The 22,364-nt window shown below is 44.6% G+C and overlaps 1 protein-coding gene and 3 non-coding genes across 6 annotated transcripts in view; all 4 read left to right on the plus strand.

Annotated features, from left to right (window-relative positions):
- The first annotated feature begins 4,392 nt into the window (after positions 1–4,392).
- LOC132479430 (U1 spliceosomal RNA) lies at positions 4,393–4,556 on the plus strand. The gene has a single exon (XR_009530545.1). It is a non-coding gene; the product is annotated as a U1 spliceosomal RNA (small nuclear RNA).
- A 1,135-nt stretch (positions 4,557–5,691) lies between these two features.
- On the plus strand, positions 5,692–5,855 carry LOC132479418 (U1 spliceosomal RNA). The gene has a single exon (XR_009530534.1). It is a non-coding gene; the product is annotated as a U1 spliceosomal RNA (small nuclear RNA).
- Positions 5,856–11,662: 5,807 nt separating this feature from the next.
- The window catches only part of TEX14 (testis expressed 14, intercellular bridge forming factor), a 72,674-nt gene continuing 61,972 nt past the window's right edge, over positions 11,663–22,364 (plus strand). For all 3 annotated transcript variants that reach the window (XM_060080932.1, XM_060080933.1, XM_060080935.1), the window contains exon 1: positions 11,663–11,798. In XM_060080932.1, coding sequence (XP_059936915.1) covers positions 11,663–11,798 — 136 coding nt within the window. The remainder of the gene's footprint in view (positions 11,799–22,364) is intronic.
- LOC132479406 (small nucleolar RNA U3) lies at positions 20,966–21,179 on the plus strand. The gene has a single exon (XR_009530525.1). It is a non-coding gene; the product is annotated as a small nucleolar RNA U3 (small nucleolar RNA).

Raw genomic sequence — 22,364 nt, forward strand, 5'->3', positions numbered from 1 at the left:
CCAAGAGAGGACTTAAACATTACTAGGTACTGTAGGCATAGTGCTGCATAAAGCACTTCTTTTAAAATCAGAAGAAAAGAAGATGAATTTTTAGGTGGAAGAAGATGTTGTATATAATAATGTCATCTTTTTATGTATATTTCACGGAGGAAGGGTCCACAAAGGCAAAAGTGTGTAGGATCCTTCAGAGTCATAATGAGGTCCTTAACCCTTTTATTAGTGCTCATTACTCTTTTCCTATAATTCTGGCAGGTCTGTTTCCCCTACAGGTTGTGACCTTATTTATTACAGGCAGAATCTCTCTCTGCATAATTACTCTTAGTATCTCCAGTGCTTAGGCTAGTTGCTGGCACCTTAAGTTTAAGTGGCTGTAAGTTACTACTTACACGAGTAACAACTTGAGAACAGGTTTTTGTTTTTGTTTTTTCCATCATTAGTAGCACTCACAGAAACTCAAGGATAATTTGTGAATTATCCTTGAAAATACTGGAGTAGGCAATGTGGTTATCAGAAATATAGTTCCCATACGGACCTACTGTATAGCACAGGGAACTCTACTCAATACTCACTAATGGCCTATATGGAAAAAGAATCTAAAAAAGAGTGGATATATGTATATGTATAACTGATTCACTTTGCTGTACACCTGAAACTAACACAACATTGTGAATCAACTGTATGCCAATAAAAATTTAAAAAAGAAAGAAATAGTTCCCTCAGCATAGCAAAAAGAGCTTTAGAATATCTGTGAAATCATATCTGTGGGGGACACAGATAGTCCTAGAGGACTCAGTGCTGTGGCATGCAGGGATACCATGGAAACAGCAAACCAACTGCCTAGAATGAAATTAGAAAGGTAGTTCAATAATGAAATTATATCGTATAACGGAGATGGGCTGGATCACACTTTGTGGATGAGAGTATCTAGCAGATGTCTAAGTAGAGTGACTGTGGTTTATATTGCAGAGCCCTGTGAACGGAAATGCAAAACCGGCGCCAGGGTGCATCGGCAGTGAATGGGTTCAGCTCCCTGAAATGAAGGGTGTCTGTGTAGAGTGTAGAGTTGCTCAAGCTTTCCTGGTAGTAGACATTTAGATTCAGTGTCTTGGCACCATGGACATCTTGACCGTTGAACCTGCTCTGTGAACTTATATAACAAAAGTCAGCTTTTAAAACTTACTGCCACGCTCGTGATATTTCTGAACATCAACCTTTCCTTGACTCTGACGAAGCTGAGAGATGGGTGAAAATTCAGAGATGAGGTGAGACTCACAGACCGAGGGGCATGTCTGTTGGGACAGAAATGTTAGTTGGCAGAGGGGCAGCCACGACCTGGGAGAGGTTGGTCAGTGCGCTGGTGCCCCCACTCCCCGGGGGGGGCTCTGCAAATACCTACTGTGCTGAGGCAGGGTCTGTGCCTCTCCACCTCGGCTTATTTGGGGCCTTTGAGTTAGTTGGTCACTGAGTTGTTTTATTCTGTATGTACATATATGTATGTATGTACGTGTATGTGTATATATCTATATATACATATATAGATATATATTCACCATAATGATTACTAATAATTATCATTGTTCCTAGAGGACAAAATCAAGCACAGATACGTAAAATACGGTACAAATCACAATTTGAATCTAAGTCTATCTGATGCTAAAGCCTGTGTTCAAAACTAAATACTGTGCCAGCTGTTCCTTGTAATGGTTCCACCAGGACTTGGTCTTCTCTTTATGAAAAAAAAAACAAAACAGTCTAACAATATCATTGAAAGTCTGTAACCTGTATCTCACAACCAGTAATATTGATATCATTTCAGTGCATGTCCTTCCAGTAATTTTCCTTAAGGATATACATTGTTACAAAATTGCAGTCATGGTATACATACCATTTCATACCCTTTTTCCCTCTTAACCTTAAATAATAAAAATGTCTTTCACGTTGTTAATCGTTCTTATATTACTATTGTTTGCTTAATACTCCATTTCCCTATTGCTTTGATTCTACGGTTTTTGGGTGATTTTGATTTTTTTGTAATTCTATAATGAACACCCTATGCATAGGGCATAGTCTCTCTAGAATTACTTTCTGTAGTTAAATAAAATGACATTTCTGGGTCAAAGTGTATGAACATATTTCGGGCAGTAGGTGTATATAATTAGGGTTAAAATTTTTTTTCATTATAAGTAATATTATAGTCATGTTACAGAATATGTAGGGGAAAATACATTAGTCCATTCTTCTGTATTGACACTGATATGATTATGTTACTTTGCATTTTGATGTATTTCTTTTAAGTGTCTTAAGTTTCTCCTTTTTAGAAACAGTTTTAATCGTAGTATATATCCTATTTCATATGCTGCCTTTTTTGCATGCAGTGTTACTGCAATTTAGGCTTTCCTCTCCTTCTTAGCAAACTTGAAGTTCTTTTTATAATTATCTACGAACCCTGAAATTAGAAAGAGATCTGGACTTTGAAAGATGAAAGGAAGCAGGGAAAAGTCGTTTTTAGAGTTTAAAAATATCATATGTCACCTCTCCTCCCTCAAATAATTTAAGGCATTTCTTAAGATGACTAAAATATTAAAATAACAGAGAAAACTACTAGAAATTACCCTAAGAAATCATCATTAATTATTCACAAAGATATATCTACAAGGCTGTTCATTGTTTTATATATATATATGACAATAAACTAGAAGCGATAGAACATTGATATAAATTATCTATGACAACATATAACAAAATGAATGTAAAATGTTACAAAACATCGTGTGAAGTATAATTGTATTAAAAAAATATATGCATAGAGAATTGGAGTTACCATATATAATATCAAAGTGTTAACTGGTAATTTCGTAGTGGGAATGTGGTTAATTTTAATATTAAAAAACACTTTTCTGTCTTTTCCTAATTACCTGCAAGGAAAATTTCATCGCTATTGTAATAATTAAAAATACCATCCAAAAATGCAAAACAAAGCACTTAAAAATCATATGGACTAAGAGGGAAATAACTACCAAAGGGTTGCAAAAATATGCCACCCCAAAATGTGTCACTTTGGCGTAAGGATTATTTTGAGCTAAAAGCACTGAAAAACAGCAAGTATGTAAGAAGAGTGGTCTGACCTCCCTTTGTCTTCCTAAAAGCAGGAGGTAAAACTCCCAACTGAAAGATGTTCTCCCTAACCCAGGGGAAAGAAGCATTGCCAGACAAGGGGGACAAAGCCGAGATTTCTGTACAAACAGGTCTTGTTAAAATAATTACCTTCCTTTAGCCTTCCCATATATGTTAGTTACTTTTCCACAATTGTCACTCTTTGTTCAACTTAATATAAAAACATGTAGGTTTCCACTTCTTTGGACCTTCATTTCCTTATGAGGGCTCCTGTACACTTTTGTTAAATAACTGTGTATGCTTTTATCCTGGTAGACCGTCTATGCCAGCGTAATTTTCAGGCTAGGCCGGAGACCCTAACAGAGGAGAGGTAAAGTTTTGCCTCCCGCACACCACCAAGTCCTTGACACCCTAGTTGCTGCAGAGTTGTTTCGCCCAGAGCGCCTAGCCAGCAAGGGCAGAAAGGAAAACTGTGTGTCACGTATTTTCGCTGTCCAAACAGAACAGAGCAGCGCTCGCTTTGTTACCACATCCAGGCCAGGTGCTGCTCTCCTTGGCGCCGAGCATGCAGAGGCTTGAATCATGCTGAAGTCGGATTTGGACACCTGTCCAGGAGCGGAATGGCCTGGGTCGGTTGAGGGGCTCGAGGCTGCGTTTGACCCGCGTTCTCCTGTTCAGCTCCCACAGGAATCTTGTGAAGTAGGCAGGCAGTAGTATTCCCACTTTACACTTTTGGGAAATGGAGGTTGAGAGAGACTTGAGGGTTATGACCCAGTCCCATAGTGGAGCAGCGAGTCAGGCTCGCAGAACCGACAGTGCAGCCCTCTTCCTCTGAGGCCCGCGCGCCCCCGCCGCCCGCAACTGCCCTGCCCGCCCCTGCGGCGCAGTACTAGGACGCGTAACAAATCTACGCCGTAATTTTTGCGTATGCCTGCCAAGACAAGGAATTGAACAATCTTTTCAGCTACACTTGTCGATGATCGTCTTTGGGGTCGGCACGAGGCATAGCTAGAGCGAACTGACCATTTCTCCAAAAGCAGTGACGTTGAGTGACAAGAGGCGGGGATATGTAGATGAGGGGCGCGCCGCCTGCTGGTTCGATTTCATTCTTCGCTGGGCAGAATTTCCGCTGAACGTTCAAAGGATGTATCCTGGTCAGTGTCATATGAATAATCCTGCAGTTTCCAACCAAAGGCCTAAAAAACTTGGAATATAATTGACCATAAGTGTTTTGTGTGCTGAGTTCGAGGGTGAGGTGCCAGGCAGCACAAGCAACTCATACTTACCTGGCAGGGGAGATACCATGATCACGAAGGTGGTTTTCCCAGGGCGAGGCTTATCCATTGCACTCCGGATGTGCTGACCCCTGCGATTTCCCCAAATGTGGGAAACTCGACTGCATAATTTGTGGTAGTGGGGGACTGCGTTCGCGCTCTCCCCTGATATACAATGTTAAAAGAAAGATGCGACCTCGTTTTTCATTGTGTTGGTAGTGGTTTTTGTTGTTGCTGTGGGTGTTTTTTAGGTTAGGTTATGCGATTATAGGAGCTTTAATGTTTTTGGTTTTTAGACCTAATGGGTATGGTAGTTGATTTCGGGGTTTTAATTTTATTTTACGGTGTTTTTTTTTTGTTTTTTTTTTTTGTTTTTTTTTTTTGCGGTACGCGGGCTTCTCACTGTTGTGGCCTCTCCCGCTGCGGAGCACAGGCTCCGGACGCGCAGGCTCCGGACGCGCAGGCTCAGCGGCCATGGCTCACGGGTCCAGCCGCTCCGCGGCATGTGGGATCCTCCCGGACCGGGGCACGAACTGGTATCCCCTGCACCGGCAGGCGGACTCGCAACCACTTCGCCACCAGGGAGGCCCTTACGGTGTTTTTTTTGTTTACGTTTCAACCTTCTCTGGTGAGAGTGTTCGTTGTGTTGCGTTTGCAGTGAGTTTCTGTCAGCTTCAGAGGCTTAAAACAGTCCGAGTTCTTTTATCTTACATGTTGGAGTTTTAGGAGGTGTTACCTTGTTTTTCTGTGGCAAGTCTGTTTGCGGCTTTTTTCTGTTCTGTTCTTGAAAGCCCATTACGTACTACTTTGTGTGTTGACATCGGTGTTTACTGTGTAAGGGTTTCTGATTGCATGGGTGGTCTCTGGGTAATTCGCTATGCTGTTGCTCCATCTAATTTCAAAGCTTTAATAATCACTTCTGTAGAATCTGTTGTGACACGAAAGGAAGTCACATTCACAGGATGCGGGGACCAGGATGCAAACAGAGCGGAGGGTATTTGTTTAGTTAGCCTACCACATCAACAAAACCGAGGATAGGGTTGTCCCGCGCAGAAGAATGACGTCATTAAAAGGGCTTGGAGTATGTAAATGAGCGCAGTGTCTGCTGGTCCTTGTTCACGTTGTACATACATTTGTTATTATTTTGCAACTGTTCCGATATACGAAATGTTTTTGTCAGGTTTTTATAGTTTACAGAAGTTTTTATTCATAAGTGAGGGTCTAGAACGTGCCTGAAGAGAGTGATCGTGAGTGTCAAGTGTTTCGTAGCTGATGGTGAGGTGCCAGGCAGCATAAGCAACTCATACTTACCTGGCAGGGGAGATACCATGATCACGAAGGTGGTTTTCCCAGGGCGAGGCTTATCCATTGCACTCCGGATGTGCTGACCCCTGCGATTTCCCCAAATGTGGGAAACTCGACTGCATAATTTGTGGTAGTGGGGGACTGCGTTCGCGCTTTCCCCCGATGAACTTAGTTTAAAAATAGAGTTCTCAGTGAGTTTTTGTTTAGTTAATGTTTTCGGTATGGAGTGTTAACAGTGCTTAATGTTCTTGATTTGTTAGTATGAGGTTTTGGGGTGGTTTTTGTGGTTTTGTTGTTTCCAAAGGAAGGTCTATTAAATAATATTCGGAGTTTTCTGGGACCATTAATTACAATACGAATTTTGTAGGAGGGAGTTGAGAGTTGTATGTCTTAACAGAACGAAGGAATTATTGCGGTTTTGACTCGAAGTTGTGCGATAATGTTTGTTAGTTTCAGTGTTTATCATTCTTGTAGAATGCTGCTGTTCCATCGAGGGGAAAAAGACCAAATTTACGACAGTGAAATGTGTTTGTAGGAGGAATTTAGAGTTTACCTGACAGATTTGGCGGAGCTGGCTGGTTTTTTTTTAAAAAAGTGTTTTGGTAATGTTTAGAACTGTTGTAAATCCTAGTACTCTGCAGACGGCGTTTTTAAAAAGAAGGATGACTGGAGAAGAAAAGAAGGGCTTAAGACTGAAAACATTCAGGGAGTGGTTGTTAGCATGTATGTAAGTGATTAGCACAGTCGAAGGCCTAATTCTCAGGAATATGCATGTGCTCCAGCTTTACAAAAAAAAAAGTAGAAAACGTATGAAACTGAAGCGGGCCTGCGGTTTTAAATTTACCTGTATTATTTTGAACATTTTATGTCAAAATGTAGTCATCAGGTATTGGTGTAAATGCAATTAAATAAAATATTTTAAAAGGTTGAAAAACATTAAAATGACTATTACTAAGCAAGTATTGGTGAAGATCTGGAAAAGTTGGGACACTTTTTCACTGCTGGTGATAATGTAAATTGGTCCAGCCCCTACAGCAAACAGTGTCGACTAAAAAATTATTCACAACCTACCCGAAAGTTGAGAGTTTGTTTTTTATTCGGCGGGAATTTTTAGGACTTGAAGCGTGGGAGGCAGCATTTCAAGTAACCCTGAGAGAACTGCTCCGAGGAAGTGAGGGGGCCAACCAGGATATATAGGAGTTTTGCAACAGAGGGTAGATAGTCTGAACGTCAGAAGATTGTTGTTAATTAAAGAAAACCAGATATCGCAAAGTAAGGAATTTAGCGCTTTTCTGTGTACGGGAAGATGCAAGAGTCTGGGGTCACCGAAATCATTCCTCTGATATGCACCTCAGCTATCTGGGGCCAGTATCCTGTGTTTTCATATCCTGAGTTTCCTCAGGACTCACCCTAGGGAGTGACTGCAGTCTGATGGCTGCTAGATGGCAGGTATTCTCTTCTTTCCTGAGTTCCCTCAGGGCTCACTAGCTCACCGTCGGCGGTGGCTGCAATCACTGACGACTGTGACATCCTTTGTTTACTGATATGGCAGGCAGTATTCCATTTCTCAACAGTATGTCCATTCCTCAGAAAATTAATCCAACAATCCTACTTCTGGGTATATACCCTAAATAATTGAAAACGGGGATTTAAAGAGACATTGGAGCACTCATTATTCATAGCAGCATTATTCACAATAGCCAAAGGTGGAATCAACCCGTGTCCATCGATGGATTAATGGATAAACAAAATGGGGTGTATATACATAGTGGGAAATTTTTCAGCCTTAAAAAAGGAAGGATATTCTGAAATATGCTACAACATGGATGAATCTTGAGAACATAGTGAAATACGTGGGTCACAAAAGGACAAATAAGTGTTTCCACTTATGTGAAGCGCCAAGTGTAGTCAAATTCATAGACACAGAAAGTAAATTGGTGGTTGCCAGGGCCTGGGAGAAGGAGAAAATGCAGAGTTAGTATTTAATGGGGTATGGAGTTCCAGTTTGGAAAGATGAAAAAAATTCTGGAGATGGATGGTAGTGATTGTAGTATGACAGTGTGAATATATTCACGCCACTGAACACTTTAAATTTGTTTTAAGTGGTAAATGCTATATATATATATATATATATATATATTTTTTTTTTTTTTCCGGTACGCGGGCCTCTCACTGTTGTGGCCTCTCCCGTTGTGGAGCACAGGCTCCGGACGCGCAGGCTCAGCGGCCATGGCTCACGGGCCCAGCCGCTCTGCGGCATGTGGGATCCTCCCGGATCGGGGCACGAACCCGTGTCCCCTGCATCGGCAGGCGGACTCTCAACCACTGCGCCACCAGGGAAGCCCAATGCTATGTATATTTTTACCACAATAAAGTAAAGAAGGAATAAAGGCAGTGTTACATACAGGCGAACATTCCAGTGTGACAGAGCCTGAAAATGCACATTGGATTTGTCCAGGTGTAAGAAGATATTGGGGGACTTCCCTGGTCGTCCAGTGGTTAAGAGTCCTCCTTCTAATGCAGGGGACGTGGGTTTGATCCCTGTTTGGGGAACTAAGATCCCACATGCTGCGGGGCAACTAAACCCGCACGGTACAACGAATAACCCTCACACCACAACTAAGACCCGACGCAGCCAAATAAATAAAATATTTTTTAAAAAAGAAGAAGATATTGGGGGCTTTAGCCAGCAGCCCACTGTCAGGGGTATGGGGGAGAATAACACACTAGCAGACCATTCCAGCTGAATGGATGAATGAAGTGGAGATAGTAACTGTAGACTCCCCTTTCAAGAATATTTTCCACTTTTTCTTTTTCTTTTTTTTTTTTTTTAAATCGTAAATTTATTTTTGACATTGCAATTTTAGCATGGCACCCTTATCTACTATCAAATTTTGGCATCTCAGAATCTCGTGCAAGTCATGATAATCAGTTTTTATTTTTATTTTATTTTTATTTATTTATTTTTTGTGGTATGCGGGCCTCTCACTGTTGTGGCCTCCCCCGTTGCGGAGCACAGGCTCCGGACGCGCAGGCCCAGCGGCCATGGCTCACGGGCCCAGCCGCTCCGCGGCATATGGGATCCTCCCAGACCGGGGCACGAACCCGTATCCCCTGCATCGGCAGGCGGACTCTCAACCACTTGCGCCACCAGGGAGGCCCTATTTTTATTTATTTATTTATTTATTTTTTGCGGTACGCGGGCCTCTCACTGTTGTGGCCTCTCCCGTTGCGGAGCACAGGCTCCGGACGCGCAGGCTCAGCGGCCATGGCTCACGGGCCCAGCCACTCCGTAGCATGTGGGATCTTCCCGGACCGGGGCACGAACCTGCATCCCCTGCATCGGCAGGCAGACTCTCAACCACTGTGCCACCAGGGAAGCCCCACTTTTTCTTTTTTAGTAGATTATTTCAATTGGTGATAAGCACTTTTAATTTTTTTTAATATTTATTTAAAATATTAAACTTCTTTCTTTATAATTATTAAAATGACCCATGCCTTTACTAAACTAAACTAAAACTATATGCATATTCATATGCCATATCTAGCTATTATTAGTGTATTAGTTTGCTAGGACTGCCATAACAGAATACTACAGACTGGATGGATTAAACTACAGAAATTTATTTTCTGAAGGTTCTGGAGGCTAGAAGTCCAAGATCAAGGTGCCGATAGGGTCGGGTTCTTCTGAAGCTTCTCTCCTTGGTTTGCAGATGGCCACTCTCTTGCTGCCTATTCACAGGGTTGTTCCTCTGTGCAGGGGCCCCTGGTGTCTCCTTCTTCTTGTAAGGACACCAGTTGTATTGCATTATGGCCTCATTCTAACAGCCTCATTTTAACTTAATCGTCTCTTTAAAAACTTTATCTATGTAAATCAAATAGAAGTATGCTACTCTTTTTTTTAAAGATGGATTTACATTAACTTTTTTTTTTTAACTTTAAATTTATTTATTTATTTATTTTTGGCTGGGCTGGGTCTTCGTTTCTGTGCGAGGGCTTTCTCCAGTGCGGCAAGCGGGGGCCACTCTTCATCGCAGTGCGTGGGCCTCTCACTGTCGTGTTGCGGAGCACAGGCCCCAGACGCGAGGCTCAGTAGTTGTGGCTCACGGGTCTAGTTGCTCCGTGGCATGTGGAATCTTCCCAGACCAGGGCTCGAACCCATGTCCCCTGCATTAGCAGGCAGATTCTCAACCACTGCGCCACCAGGGAAGCCCGCTACTCTTTTTTAATGCCTGGAAATAGTAGGGAGGCAGAAAGGGGGGTGGGGTGGGGTGGGGAATGGAGGTGGGGAAGGAAAGTTATAAAAGCTTCAGCTCATATTTTAACCAAACAATATTTTCTGAGTCACTGTTCTTTGCTTAACAATGTTGTGATTACTAGGATGCTATAGGCATTGACATGGCTAGTAACAAATACAAAGAAAATAAAGTTAAAACACTCAAGTTGGGCCTCCCTGGTGGCGCAGTGGTTGAGAGTCCGCCTGCCGATGCAGGGGACGCGGGTTCGTGCCCCGATCCCGGAGGATCCCACGTGCCGCGGAGCGGCTGGGCCCGCGAGCCATGGCCGCGGGGCCTGTGTGTCCGGAGCCTGTGCTCCGCGACGGGAGAGGCCACAGCAGTGAGAGGCCCGCGTACAGCAAAAAAAAAAAAAAAAAAAAAAAAAAAAAAAAAAAACAAAAAAAAACACTCAAGTTATTAGCATTTCCACATTTTATCAGTAGATTAATTAAGAGGGGGTTACTTCTCAGTAACCTAAAAGCCTCTTGGCTGGGGAAGACCCACAGAATGTGTCCACCTTTCTGGTGTTTGTTTCACTTCACCTCATATCCCACCCTCTGTGTCTCTCCATTGTACACTCAGTTATGCACCTGATGTGCATGCTTGTTGATTCATGCAAATGGGGCTTCCTTCTCTTATCCGCTGTCTGTGGAATACCAGCCTGGTGCCACTTGTCTGCCCTTCTAGACCAAGCATTGTGATGACAGTGATCCTATTTTAGGTGACTTACACAGTACCTGTCACCTGTGAGACACATGGTAGGTATACCACAATCACCGGTCAGGTGTGGATGCTACACCTGTGGAACGTTTAAATTTCTTTGCATGGTTCTTGTGTGCACAGTAGCAGCTAACAACTACTGAGAGCTCCTTGGTGCCAGGCAGAGTTCTAAGCACTTTACAGAGTTCTAAGATTTTATTGAACGTCTCAGCAGCTCTCTGGTTACTATTACCCCCATTTATAGATGAGGAAATTGAGGCCCATCAGTTATATAATTTCTCCAAGGTCACACAGTTCGGGAGGTGACAGAGGCAGGACGAGAACTTCAGAGCCTGAACTGGGAACCCAACACACATACTGTCTACTTTCCTACATACACGACTGCATTTGTGCACTAGCCTTTCAAAGTGAATACCCTCCGGGAATTCCCTGGAGGTCCAATGGTTAGGACTCCGTGCCTTCACTCCCGAGGGTATGGGTTCAATCCCTGGTCGGGGAACTAAGATCCCACAAGCCGCAAAAAAACAAAAAAATCCCACAAAGTACTCTCCTGATTGTCTTAATGACGCAACAAATACATGTATTTCTGATTTTACTTTTTGGTAGTCGTCACTTTTTCACTTCAAGGAATTGATGATAAATATGTTGAGTTCTTCATTTTCAACAGTAACATTGAGAATAAACTTTAATCTTGTAGAATTTATTTTTACATTTTTGGGCCATGCCACGCGGCATGTGGGATCTTAGTTCCCTGACCAGGGATCAAACCCGGGCCCCTGGCAGTGGAAGCGCAGAGTCTTAACCACTGGACCGCTAGGGAAGTCCCTAATCTTGTAGAATTTCAGTAATTGTCCCCTAATGCTGTTTATTATCAGTGAAAATGAACAAGAAGTGAAAGAAATGTGAAAGAATCGACGTTTTCTCTTTGCATTTCTGATTCAGTTAGAGCATGTTGCTTTCTTTTGAAACAGGATGTCTCGGGCCGTTCATCTTCCAGTCCCCTGTCCTGTTCAACTTGGTTCGTTAAGAAATGACTCCTTGGAAGCACAGCTTCATGAGTATGTCAAACAGGGGAACTATGTGAAAGTGAGGAAGATTCTTAAGAAAGGTAGGCACCGTATTGAAATGGCAGATGTGACTTGATTTACATTACTGAATAACAGCAGAAGGAAAACCAGATACATCATAAAACTGTGAGTTCTTGGGGAAATTGGAAGTTAAATTTAGAGATGAGATGTTCTCTACCAGTGCAGTCAGAGTGTTCAGTAGAGGTCTTAAATTGCTGGAGGCTCTTTTGTTTTGTTATGTGCTAAGGAACCATAAAGTCTTCCAACCGTTAGGCTCCTAAGGGTTTCTCCTCAGGCCCCAGCCACCCACCTTGGATTCTGCCTGATTCCCTTTTCTCCTTCAAATCGACTCCGCCCACTAAGTCTTCTGAGGCCCGTGGTGGAGAGAAGGCCAGTTTTCACAGCTCTCTTCTTCCTTTTGCTCCTTAGAGGCACTTAGTACTTTTGTTTTCAGGGTGTTTTGTTTTTGTTTCTGTTTTTTTGCTGTAGGCTACAGGCACCTCAGCCTGTAGAGCAGACAGAAATAAGAAACATAGCTCAGGCAATCTTCAAAAGAACAAACAAACAAACAAACACAAAAAAACATACACAAACAAAACCTCTGCTGGTATTTGCCCCTGATCTAGAGATCCAGACCTGCTTTTCTTAGAATAACCTGAAGACCTGTTAGATTACCCCTCTTCCTTCTTAGTATTAAAGGGAAGGCTTATAAGGCTTCTCTCAGCTGGTTTGTGGAACAGTCAGGGTGACCTAATTTTTCTACAGTGTTTCTCTATTTGCCTCAACAGTATTCCTGAGGATTTCCAGAAAGGTAACACCAGTTTTGTTTTGTTTTTAATGTTTATTTATTTATTTATTTTGCCTGCGCCGGGTCTTAGTTGCAGCATGCGGCCTCTTAGTTGTGGCATGCATGCAGGATCTAGTTCCCTGACCAGGGATTCAACCCGGGCCCCCTGCATTGGGAGCGTGGAGCCTTACCCACTGGACCACCAGGGAAGTCCCGTAACACCAGTTTTTGTAGGACCCAACTGCCCCAAAAATACTTCTCTCAAAAACTTTTCAAGTGCTTCTGGGGTCTTCCCTGGCAGTCCAGTGGTTAAGACTCCACGCTTCCAATGCAGGGGGCACAGGTTCTATCCCTAGTCAGGGAAATAAGATCCCACATGCTGTGCAGTGTGGGCCAAAAAAAAAAAGATCTCAAGGGTTTCCATGTACCACCCCTAGAATCTATAGATGAAGTGGCTGATGGTGACCTCAATTTATTTGAAAGGTTCTGTTTTCTATCCCCTCAAAGATTTTGCACTTTACCTCGTAACACATTCATGTTTTAAAATAAAAATTGATGTTCAAGATAGGTATGCTATGACTTCTAGTGTCTGTCTATCCACATCCTCCAGTATCAGAAGCAGAGTTCTAGGACATTTTTTTATCTCCTAGACATCTCCTGAATGTCCTGCATCTTCAAATTCTTTTTTTTAAAACTCTTTTTTTTTTGAGGTACAGTTAATATACAATAAGTTTCAGGTGTACAAGATAGTGATTCACAATTTTTAAAAGTTATACTCCACTTATAGTTATTATAAGCTATTGGCTATATTCCCTGTGTTGTACGATATACCCTTGTAGCTTACTTATTTTACACATTGTGGTTTGTACCTCTTAATCCCCTACCCCTATCCTGCCCCTCCCCACTTCCTTCTCCCCACTGGTAAGGACTAGTTTGTTCTCCATATCTGTGAGTCTTCTTTGTCCGATTCACTAGTTTGTTTTATTTTTAGCTTCCACGTACAAGTGATATCATACAATACTTGTCTTTCTCTGACTTAATGCATCTTCAAATTTTTGACATTAAACTAGAGCAGGGGATGAGGTTGACAGGTATAACTGGATATGAAGCAGGACTTCATCTGTGCCTGGAAATTTGAGCTAAATCCTCCGAGTGAAGAACAAGGGGTGATAGATGCCCCCACAGTCTAAGCAAGGCTTCTCAGGAGACGGCCAGAATGACCTTGGACCTTCAACTCCGTCACCCACGTCAGGCCTATCTAAGAGAAGCTGATGGGGTAGCGGTGGGAGTGGCAGTGGACAGATGGTTTCAAAGGCATTCACAGGAATAGAATGCCGTGGCTTTTCCCTCTCTCCCAGCCCCAAGCCTAGCAAGAGGCCATTCAGGTGAACCTCATGGAGAGAATTGTGATGTGTGATGCCTACAAGCAGGAGAGTTGGGAGCCTATGGCCCAGCCTGCTGAACAACAGAAACATGCCAGCCCACCCCAGCTGCCCCCAAGGTAGCATGAATAGAACCTGGCATGTCACCTGGAAGTTAGGGGTCAGGAGGACTGCCATCTGCCTCCTACCTGGAGTAGTTCTTGATGGTTGGATGAGCATAAGAGATCAGCTTCTGGAGTAGCCATACTTTCATCACTTGTGGGGTAGGTAGACTCTGTGCAGGGTAGCTGAGCCATCTAAATGGACCTCACCTATGAAGAAAGGAAGAACCCCAACAGAGAGGCTGGAGATGTAGCAAGAAGTCAGCAGAAATGCAAACCAGAACTACACTGAGGTATCATCTCACACTGGTCAGAATGGCTGTCATCAAAAAGTCCACAAACAATAAATGCTGGAGAGGCTGTGGAGAAAAGGGAACCCTTCTACACTGTTGGTCAGAATGTAAGTTGGTACAACCATTATGGAGAACAGTATGGAGGTTTCTTAAAAAACTAAAAATAGGGCTTCCCTGGTGGCGCAGTGGTTGAGAGTCTGCCTGCCGATGCAGGGGACACGGGTTCGTGCCCCGGTCCGGGAAGATCCCACATGCCGCAGAGCGGCTGGGCCCGTGAGCCATGGCCGCTGAGCCTGCGCGTCTGGAGCCTGTGCTCCGCAACGGGAGAGGCCACAACAGTGAGAGGCCCGCGTACCGCAAAAAACAAAACAAAACTAAAAATAGAACTACCACATACCACTCTTAGGCATATATCTGGAGAAAACTCTAATTCAAAAAGATACATGCACCCCAGTGTTCATAGTAGCACTATTTACAATTGCCAATAAACTAACTGACAGAGTGTACTTGAGGGTAGTAGAAGAAAAGTTGTTTCCTGACTGTATCCTACTTAGTTCATCCCATTCAGAAGACCAGATACTACAGATTATATGAGTTCTAAAACCCAAAGGATGAATTCCAGAACCTCAGACCAGACTTTATTCATTTTTTTATTACACGTATATTAATTGAGCCTTGGGGTTAGAGCAGCCAAGGAAAGATGGACAGCCCTGCCTTCCAGAGAGTATAATCCAGCAGAAGAAACAGACATGAGTCGGTAACTGAAGTCCTGAGAAGGGCAGGAGGCAAAGGAAGCACACAAGGTACATCTCAGCCTCATCTGGGAGGTAATCAAGGGAAAATTCTTAGAGAAAGTGATATTTAGGCTTGGCCCCTAAAGAAGAAAAGTTGACGTGAAAGAAGTAAAAGGTAAAAGTTGGAGGCAAGGGAGGATTAAAGGGATGCAAAGGCCCTGAGGAGAGCAAAGAAAAGTGTGTGGATCACTTGAGTTGGAGGAAAAGGCAAAGTGGTGGGAGAGAGTGGTATGGGGGTGAAGCTGGCAAGGTAATCTGAAGCCACACCAGGCTTCGTGGGCTGTTGGAAGGATTTTGGTAATAGGTGCCTCCGTATTTAGGATTGTTACAGCTTCCTGGTGAATTGACCCTATTATCATTATGAGATGTCCCTTCTTATCTCTGGTAATACTTGTTGTCTTGAAGTCTACTTTTTCTGATATACAGCCACTTCAGACTCCTTATGCTTCCTACTTATGGAATATCTTTAGAGTTAAAATATGTCTTCTGTAGAGAGCACAGAGTTGGGATTTGTGCTTTAAAATCCATTCTGATACTCTCTGCCTTTTAACTGGAGGGTTTAGTCCATTAACATTTTATGTAATTATTGATATGGTTTCTTACAAAGAACACAATTCAGGAACAGCCAGATGAAAGAGATTTAGGGCAAGGCGTGGTGTGTGTGTGAGTGCTTGGAGCTTCCGTGCCCTCTTTGGGTACACCACCCTTCCAGCGCTTCAGTCGGTTTACCAACCTGGAAGTTGTCCGAACCTAATCAGTTAGGGTTTTTACGGAGGTTTCATTATTTAGGCATGATTGATCTGGCCGTTGGTGATTGATCTCAATCTTCAGCTCCTCTCTCCTGCTGGAGGTGGGACAAGGTTTGAAGTGGAGGGCTGTGGCAGAGCTGAAAGCCCCAGCCCTCTAATCATGAATTGGTCTTGGTCTTTCTGGTGACCAGCCCATCCTGAAGCCATCTCAGAACCCCTCAGCCAAGAGTCACCTCATCAGCATTCCAAAGACACTTGTCACTCCTAACACTAAGGAAATTCCAAGGGTTTTAGGAGCTCTTGTGCCAGATACCTGAGAGCAGAGTTCTATTTCTAAATGGTTGCTCTGGCTGCGGAAGGTTATGAGGTATGTGAGGAGAGGGAGAAAAGAGCAGGATGACTTGTTTTTGGTTTGAGCAACTGGGTTGACTGTGGTGTCGTTGCCAGAAAGAGGAATAGCTTTGGGAAAGAAGCTACTGGAAGTCAGTCTGGACCAGCTGAGTTAGACACCTGTGATTCAGCTAAGTGGAATATCAAACAGAAGCTGGCTATATGAGTCAGCAACCCAGAAGAGATCTGTCTGCACATCCATGTTTTGAAACGAAGGATGATCAAGCGAAGAGGGCTGAAAACCCTGCTGGCAGGAATCTCGCTCTTTTACAGACAGGCTGCGCTTGTTGGGGCAGGAGTAGAGAAAAAAGGAGGGGAAAACCAGGCGGTTCCCAACAGTTATGTCCATAACCAGGTTGAGGGAAAGAGCAATACACACATTGACTCATCATGCATTCAGTTAGTCTGCATTTGTTGGGCATCTACTGTGGCTGGCAAGGGGCTGCAGATGCAAAGATAAATATGACCTGGTTCCTGCTTTCAAAGACCTCACAGTTGAGTAGGGGGAAATAAATGCACTTATAACACAGTGAGCTATATAGAGGCACTTACAAAGATAATTAGGGACACAAAGCACATAGTGGGCACTGTTAGCTGGGAAGGTGAGGGAAGGCATCTGGAGAAGGGGATGAGAGCTGAGAATCTGCTCATAGGAGGAGGCCAAGGGATGGCATGGATGGTGAGGGATCCACAGAAAGGGTGGAGAAACAGAGAGTGGAAAAGTCTTAGATACGGAAGGGCCCCGACCAAAGACAAGGGGCCCTTGGGTGAAAGTGACTGGAAGGCACTTTATAACTCTTTAAGACCTAAGGAACCTGCTCTCACCCCAAGGAGATGTGTCCCAGAACTGGCCGGATTGCCCCAACACTGTCCGTTTCTCTGAAGGGATTTAATTCAGAGCATTTGGCTGTCTCTAAGGAGATTCTATTAGAAGTGGTTAGATGAGAGGAACCTGTGAGTCACGTTAGTCATGTCACTATGATGCAATAAAAATGTGGTTGGTTCAGGAAACCACGTGTATGTCCATGCAGTACTGTGCTCTCTGGCATATGCTGGAAGACCGGGGGGCAGAGGCATCTTTACACCAGGAACTTAAGTGATGAGAACAGTTACCCACCATCGTATATAAGGTGTGTTCTTTGAGGAGAAGCTGGGACCAACTTCTTTTTTTTTTAATAAATTTTTAAATTTTATTTTTATTTATTTTTGGCTGCGTTGGGTCTTCATTGCTTTGCTGCGCTCAGGCTTTCTCTAGTTGTGGCGAGTGGGGGCTACTCATTGTTGTGGTGTGCAGGCTTCTCATTGTGGTGGCTTCTCTTGTTGCATAGCACAGGCTCTAGGCGTGCAGACTTCAGTAGTTGTGGCATGAGGGCTCAGCAGTTGTGGCTCGTGGGCTCTAGTGTGCAGGCTCAGTAGTTGTGGCACACGGGCTTAGTTGCTCCGCGGCACATGGGATCTTCCTGGGCCAGGGCTTGAACCCGTGTCCCCTGCATTGGCAGGCGGATTCTTAACCACTGCACCACCAGGGAAGTCCCTGGGACCAACTTTTGCCACAAGTAAATGGGTCGGCTTCCTCTGAGATTTGGAAGCCAGGAAGATCAGTCATTCAAGGCTGAACTTTGAGGGATGGTGTATTTAGTGCTTTTTTTTTTTTTTTTTTTTTTTTTTTTTGCCACTGTGTGGGTATGTGGGATCTTAGTTCCCCGACCAGGGATCGAACCCCAGCCCGCTGCCTTGAAAGCGGGAAGTCCTAACCACTGGACCACCAGGGAATTCCCTTTAGTGCTTTCTTAGAGAAATGAATTCAACTGGAGACTAGAACTCCTGATGGAAACACCTTGGCTTTCCAGAAAGAACCCAGACTTGATCCAGTGCCAGATGTACCTAGTACCTACCTGTGGTTCACTTGAGGACCTGTGTGACGGATGCTCTAGCCAGCATGTATGAGAATGGGGAAATAATCACACCCTTTTCACTTGTTTAGAGGATGCAGTGAGACAATGGGTTAACATGCCTGTCATGGGGAAGGCACTCCTAAACCACCACGGGAACCTCATTCTTACGCGGATTTACACGAGTTCTGTGTCCCTCTCTTTTGTCCGTCTTCCCCCACCTCTCTTCTTCAAGGCAGAGGAAACCTGGTCTCTCCAAGTCGGCGGATTTCTCCAGCAGGCAAGAGGCAGTCCAGAGGGATCGGTGGCGGGAAGCGCGTTTGCTTCGCCTACAGAGGGGCGACCCGACCCGTCCTGGACGCGGGGGGCGGAGTAATAGCAGCCTGGGGTTAGGAGTCAAGCGCGCAGCGTGTGATTGCCTGCAAGGAAGCCGTATGTGAATGAGGCCTGTTGCTGCTTTGAAGTGTTTCTGGAAGGTTTACGGCGAAAATGGTGTTTTGAACTTTGCCCTTTCACGGAGTAGTTGTGGGATATAAGATAAAAAATGTTTCTCTGGGGGCGAGGGACTTGACAAAACTGTCGCCATCAGTAAAAGGTGGGCGGCTGCCACGTACCCAGCAGGCACATCGCTGTCCAGATTTGGCTGTAGGTACAAAACTAGTTTTTGTGGTTTCTTGTTAGATAAAATTTGAACGGGGTGTTAGAGCACCCGAAACCATGGAGATGTAGCGTTTTATTCGGAGCGTGAAGGCGGCCCTTGGTGGCCCTTGGTGTTGTTTTTACAGTTACTACTACATGTTGATGACCGTTCTTCTTGTTCTTAAGAAGAGAAAGCTCGGGCTTCCCTGGTGGCGCAGTGGTTGAGAGTCCGCCTGCCGATGCAGGGGATACGGGTTCGTGCCCCGGTCTGGGAGGATCCCACATACCGCGGAGCGGCTGGGCCCGTGAGCCATGGCCGCTGAGCCTGCGCATCCGGAGCCTGTGCTCCGCAGCGGGAGAGGCCACAGCAGTGAGAGGCCCGCGTACCGCAAAAAAAAAAAAAAAAAAAAAAAGAAGAGAAAGCTCATTGAGCGGTTTTGTTTGTAATTGTGTTTCGCTAAAGAACAATCAGAGTGCTTTTTTTTTTTTTTAACGCTTATAGCCATTTAGCTCTGTAGGTCGTTTCTTACGAAGTTAGCTCTTGTGGTTTTCTTTTTATGTTTCTTTTTTCTTACCGTGTGGTTTCAAAGTTCAAGCTTTAGAAATACCGTTAAAGCAAGTAGGTAGTTGAACACTCCATTCCGCGTTGTGAGGCAGCCCCTCCTTTAGAAGAGAAATCCCCGTCTCTTCCCAGTCTTCCCCGTAGCAGCACCATCCATTGAGTTGTTCCAGGCACAAACCAACAGGTCAGCCTTGGAAACCTCCTTCCCTGACACCCCACCCCACCTCCTGCAGCAAGTCCACCAGTGAGTCCCGTCCTGTCAACTCAACCTCCGGAACAGCCCACGTTTCTCCTTCTTCCTTGCTGAGCCCAAATGCGAGCCACCGCGCTGTCTCCTACAGACACCGTGGCCGTGGCCTCAGAAGTGGTCTCCACGGCTTCAGACCTCCCAGTGGCTTCCCTTCGCACGTAAAATCCAGGCTCCCCAGGCCTTGGCCTTGCCTAGAAAAGCCGCAGATACCTGCCTGCCTGCCTGCCTGCACCTCCCCACCCCTCCACCCTGTGTTCTCTAGCTGTCTTCAGTTGCTGATACACACAGCCTTGTTCCTTTCCTTGGGTCTTTGCCTTCCGTTCGTTGTTTTCTCTGCTTAAATGCAACCTCCCTTAAGAGAGGCCTTCCCTGAGCACCCAGATCTAAAGTAGCCACCAGTCCCTCTCTGTTTCGACACTTAAAATCCTCTGCGTGCCTCATCCTCGGATCCTCTTGGGTGTTTGTTGTCAGCTCTCTCCCTCACTAGAACGTAAGCTTCTTGTGAGTAGGGGCCTCTGTTTGCCCGGTGCCCAGCGTAGTCTTTATTTTACAACGTGGAAAACGGGGATGACGGTTAAGGGGCCACCTACCAGCTCTGCTGTTTAACAGGCCTCAGGCACGTTACCTAGCCTTTCTGTGCCTGAGTTCCCCTGTCCATAAAACTGGCATGTACTTGTATTGATCTCACAGTTCAAGCACTTAGAACGATGACCGGTGCCTGTCAAGCTGACGATAAATGGCAGCTAGTATTGTCGAAGCTGGTACTCAGGTATCTGTGGAGGGAAGAAGTGATGTCAGATGCAGCAACCAGGTGTCTTTTAACAACTCAGAAAGTGTGAACAGGTAGTACCGTCCTGCGGTAAAAAACCAAAAGGTTCCGCCTTCCGGCGCTGGTTCTCAGCCACCCAGTCCCCCTGTCCCTGCCTCAGTCACGGTGACCTCTTATCAGAGTTTGAAAGTCAAACTTGTAGGACAGCCTTGAATGAAACCGCTAAGATGTATATTGCTCAATGGAATCAGCTAGGTTTCACTAGCAAAGGCAACGGCCCACCCTTTCCTTTATAGCTTTTCCCGGGCGAGGTGGTTTTACCAGATCTGTGGAGGGAATGCCTCCTGGGCTTTAAAGACGCAGGTTGTCATTGGCTGTCACTCAGTAGTATGTTAATTAGGTGTGGCTGTGTTAAAACTTGTTCAATTACATTTCCAGTTAAAATGTTAAAATGAGTTGGTAAGTGATAGCACTTGAAAGATTGTATTGGGAGAGCTCTTTCTGTTTTTTCCAGTAGAATTAGAAACGGGGAAACGATCTTGCCCTCAGTGTAAAGTGTGCGGCTGCCACAGACCCAGCAGTGACTTGCGAGCCAGGGTCAAGACTATACTTTCAGGGATCATTTCTATAGTTTGTTACTAGAGAAGTTTCTCTGGACGTGTAGAGCACCCGAAACCACGAGGAGGAGACGCAGTGTTCTCTCCTGAGCGTGAAGCTGGCTCTTGGCGTTGTCTTTGCAGCTGCCATCAGCCGTTGATGATCGTTCTTCTCTTCCTTAGGGAGAGAGAGAGGGAGAGGGCGCCGTCTGAGTGGTTTCGTTTGTACTTGTGTCTTCTTAAAGAACAGTGGGGGTGGCTTTCTTCGTTTTTCTTTCTTGTTAGTTTCACTTTTGTGTCTCGGATAGTCCGTAGGTAGCTAGCGCTTGAGGTGGCTTACCGTGTGGATTTTCAGTCAGTGTTCAAGTTCTCCTGCTGTCTTTGGTGTTTGTTGGTCCTCCGGTTGTTGAGAGGATCTTTGTTGTGTTTCTGACTTGTGGAAGGGAGTTGCTTTCCATCCTGAGGACCCTTATGCCTTAATTGAAATCTGTGGAGGTGTTTTTGTTCCCTGTCAGTCAAATTTCTTGTGTTTGTCTCATATCCCTTTTCTCCAATCATTTTTTGATAAAGGGTATTTTTTTTCTTGTATTTGCTTTTTAAAAGTTTTTGATAATTTCCAAGAAGAAACGGTGTGATTCAAGTTAGGGGGTCAGTACATGACCTGGAACATATTAAAGTAATGTATAAATTGTTGCTTTTTTTTTTTTCCTCGAAGAAAAGTGCCGCCCACCTTGAAGTGATGGTTTTTGTTTGTAGGGGTGGGTGTGCATAACCTTTCATATCCAGGTGGCAAGTTATTTTTTTACAAATATAGTCTATGGGAATTCCCTGGTGGTTAGGTGTTTTCACTGGCCAGGGCTCTGGTTCAGTTCCTGGTTAGGGAACTAAGCTCCTAAAAGCTGTGCAGCGGGGCCAAAAAAGACAAAAAATGAAAACTCTAAACAGACGTGCTGATGTTTAAAAATAAAGGTGATAGCAGTCTAAAGTTTTAAAAAATTTAAGTAAAAATGTACAGAATTACCACGTTTTGGGAATCCCTCCGGCTCCCCCAAAGCAGCAGAACAGCACAAAACTACAGTTTTTGTTACTTTATTCAAAAAAAAATTTTTTTTTAATTTAACTTTGGCTGCGTTGGGTCTTCGTTGCTGAGCAAGGGCTTCCCCTGGTTGCGGCGAGCGGGGGCTACTCTTCATTGTAGTGCGCGGGCTTCTCCTTGCGGTGGCTTCTCTTGTTGCGGAGCACGGGCTCTACGTGCGCGGGTTTCAGTAGTTGCAGCACTTGGGCTCAGTAGTTTTGCCTCAGGGGCTCTAGAGTGCAGGCTCAGTAGTTGTGACGCACAGGCTTAGCTGCTCTCTGGCATGTGGGATTGTCCCGGGCCAGGGCTTGAACCTGTGTCCCCTGCA

Source organism: Mesoplodon densirostris, chromosome 18, assembly GCF_025265405.1.
Source record: "Mesoplodon densirostris isolate mMesDen1 chromosome 18, mMesDen1 primary haplotype, whole genome shotgun sequence".
In the NCBI taxonomy this organism is placed as follows: Eukaryota; Metazoa; Chordata; class Mammalia; order Artiodactyla; family Ziphiidae; genus Mesoplodon; species Mesoplodon densirostris.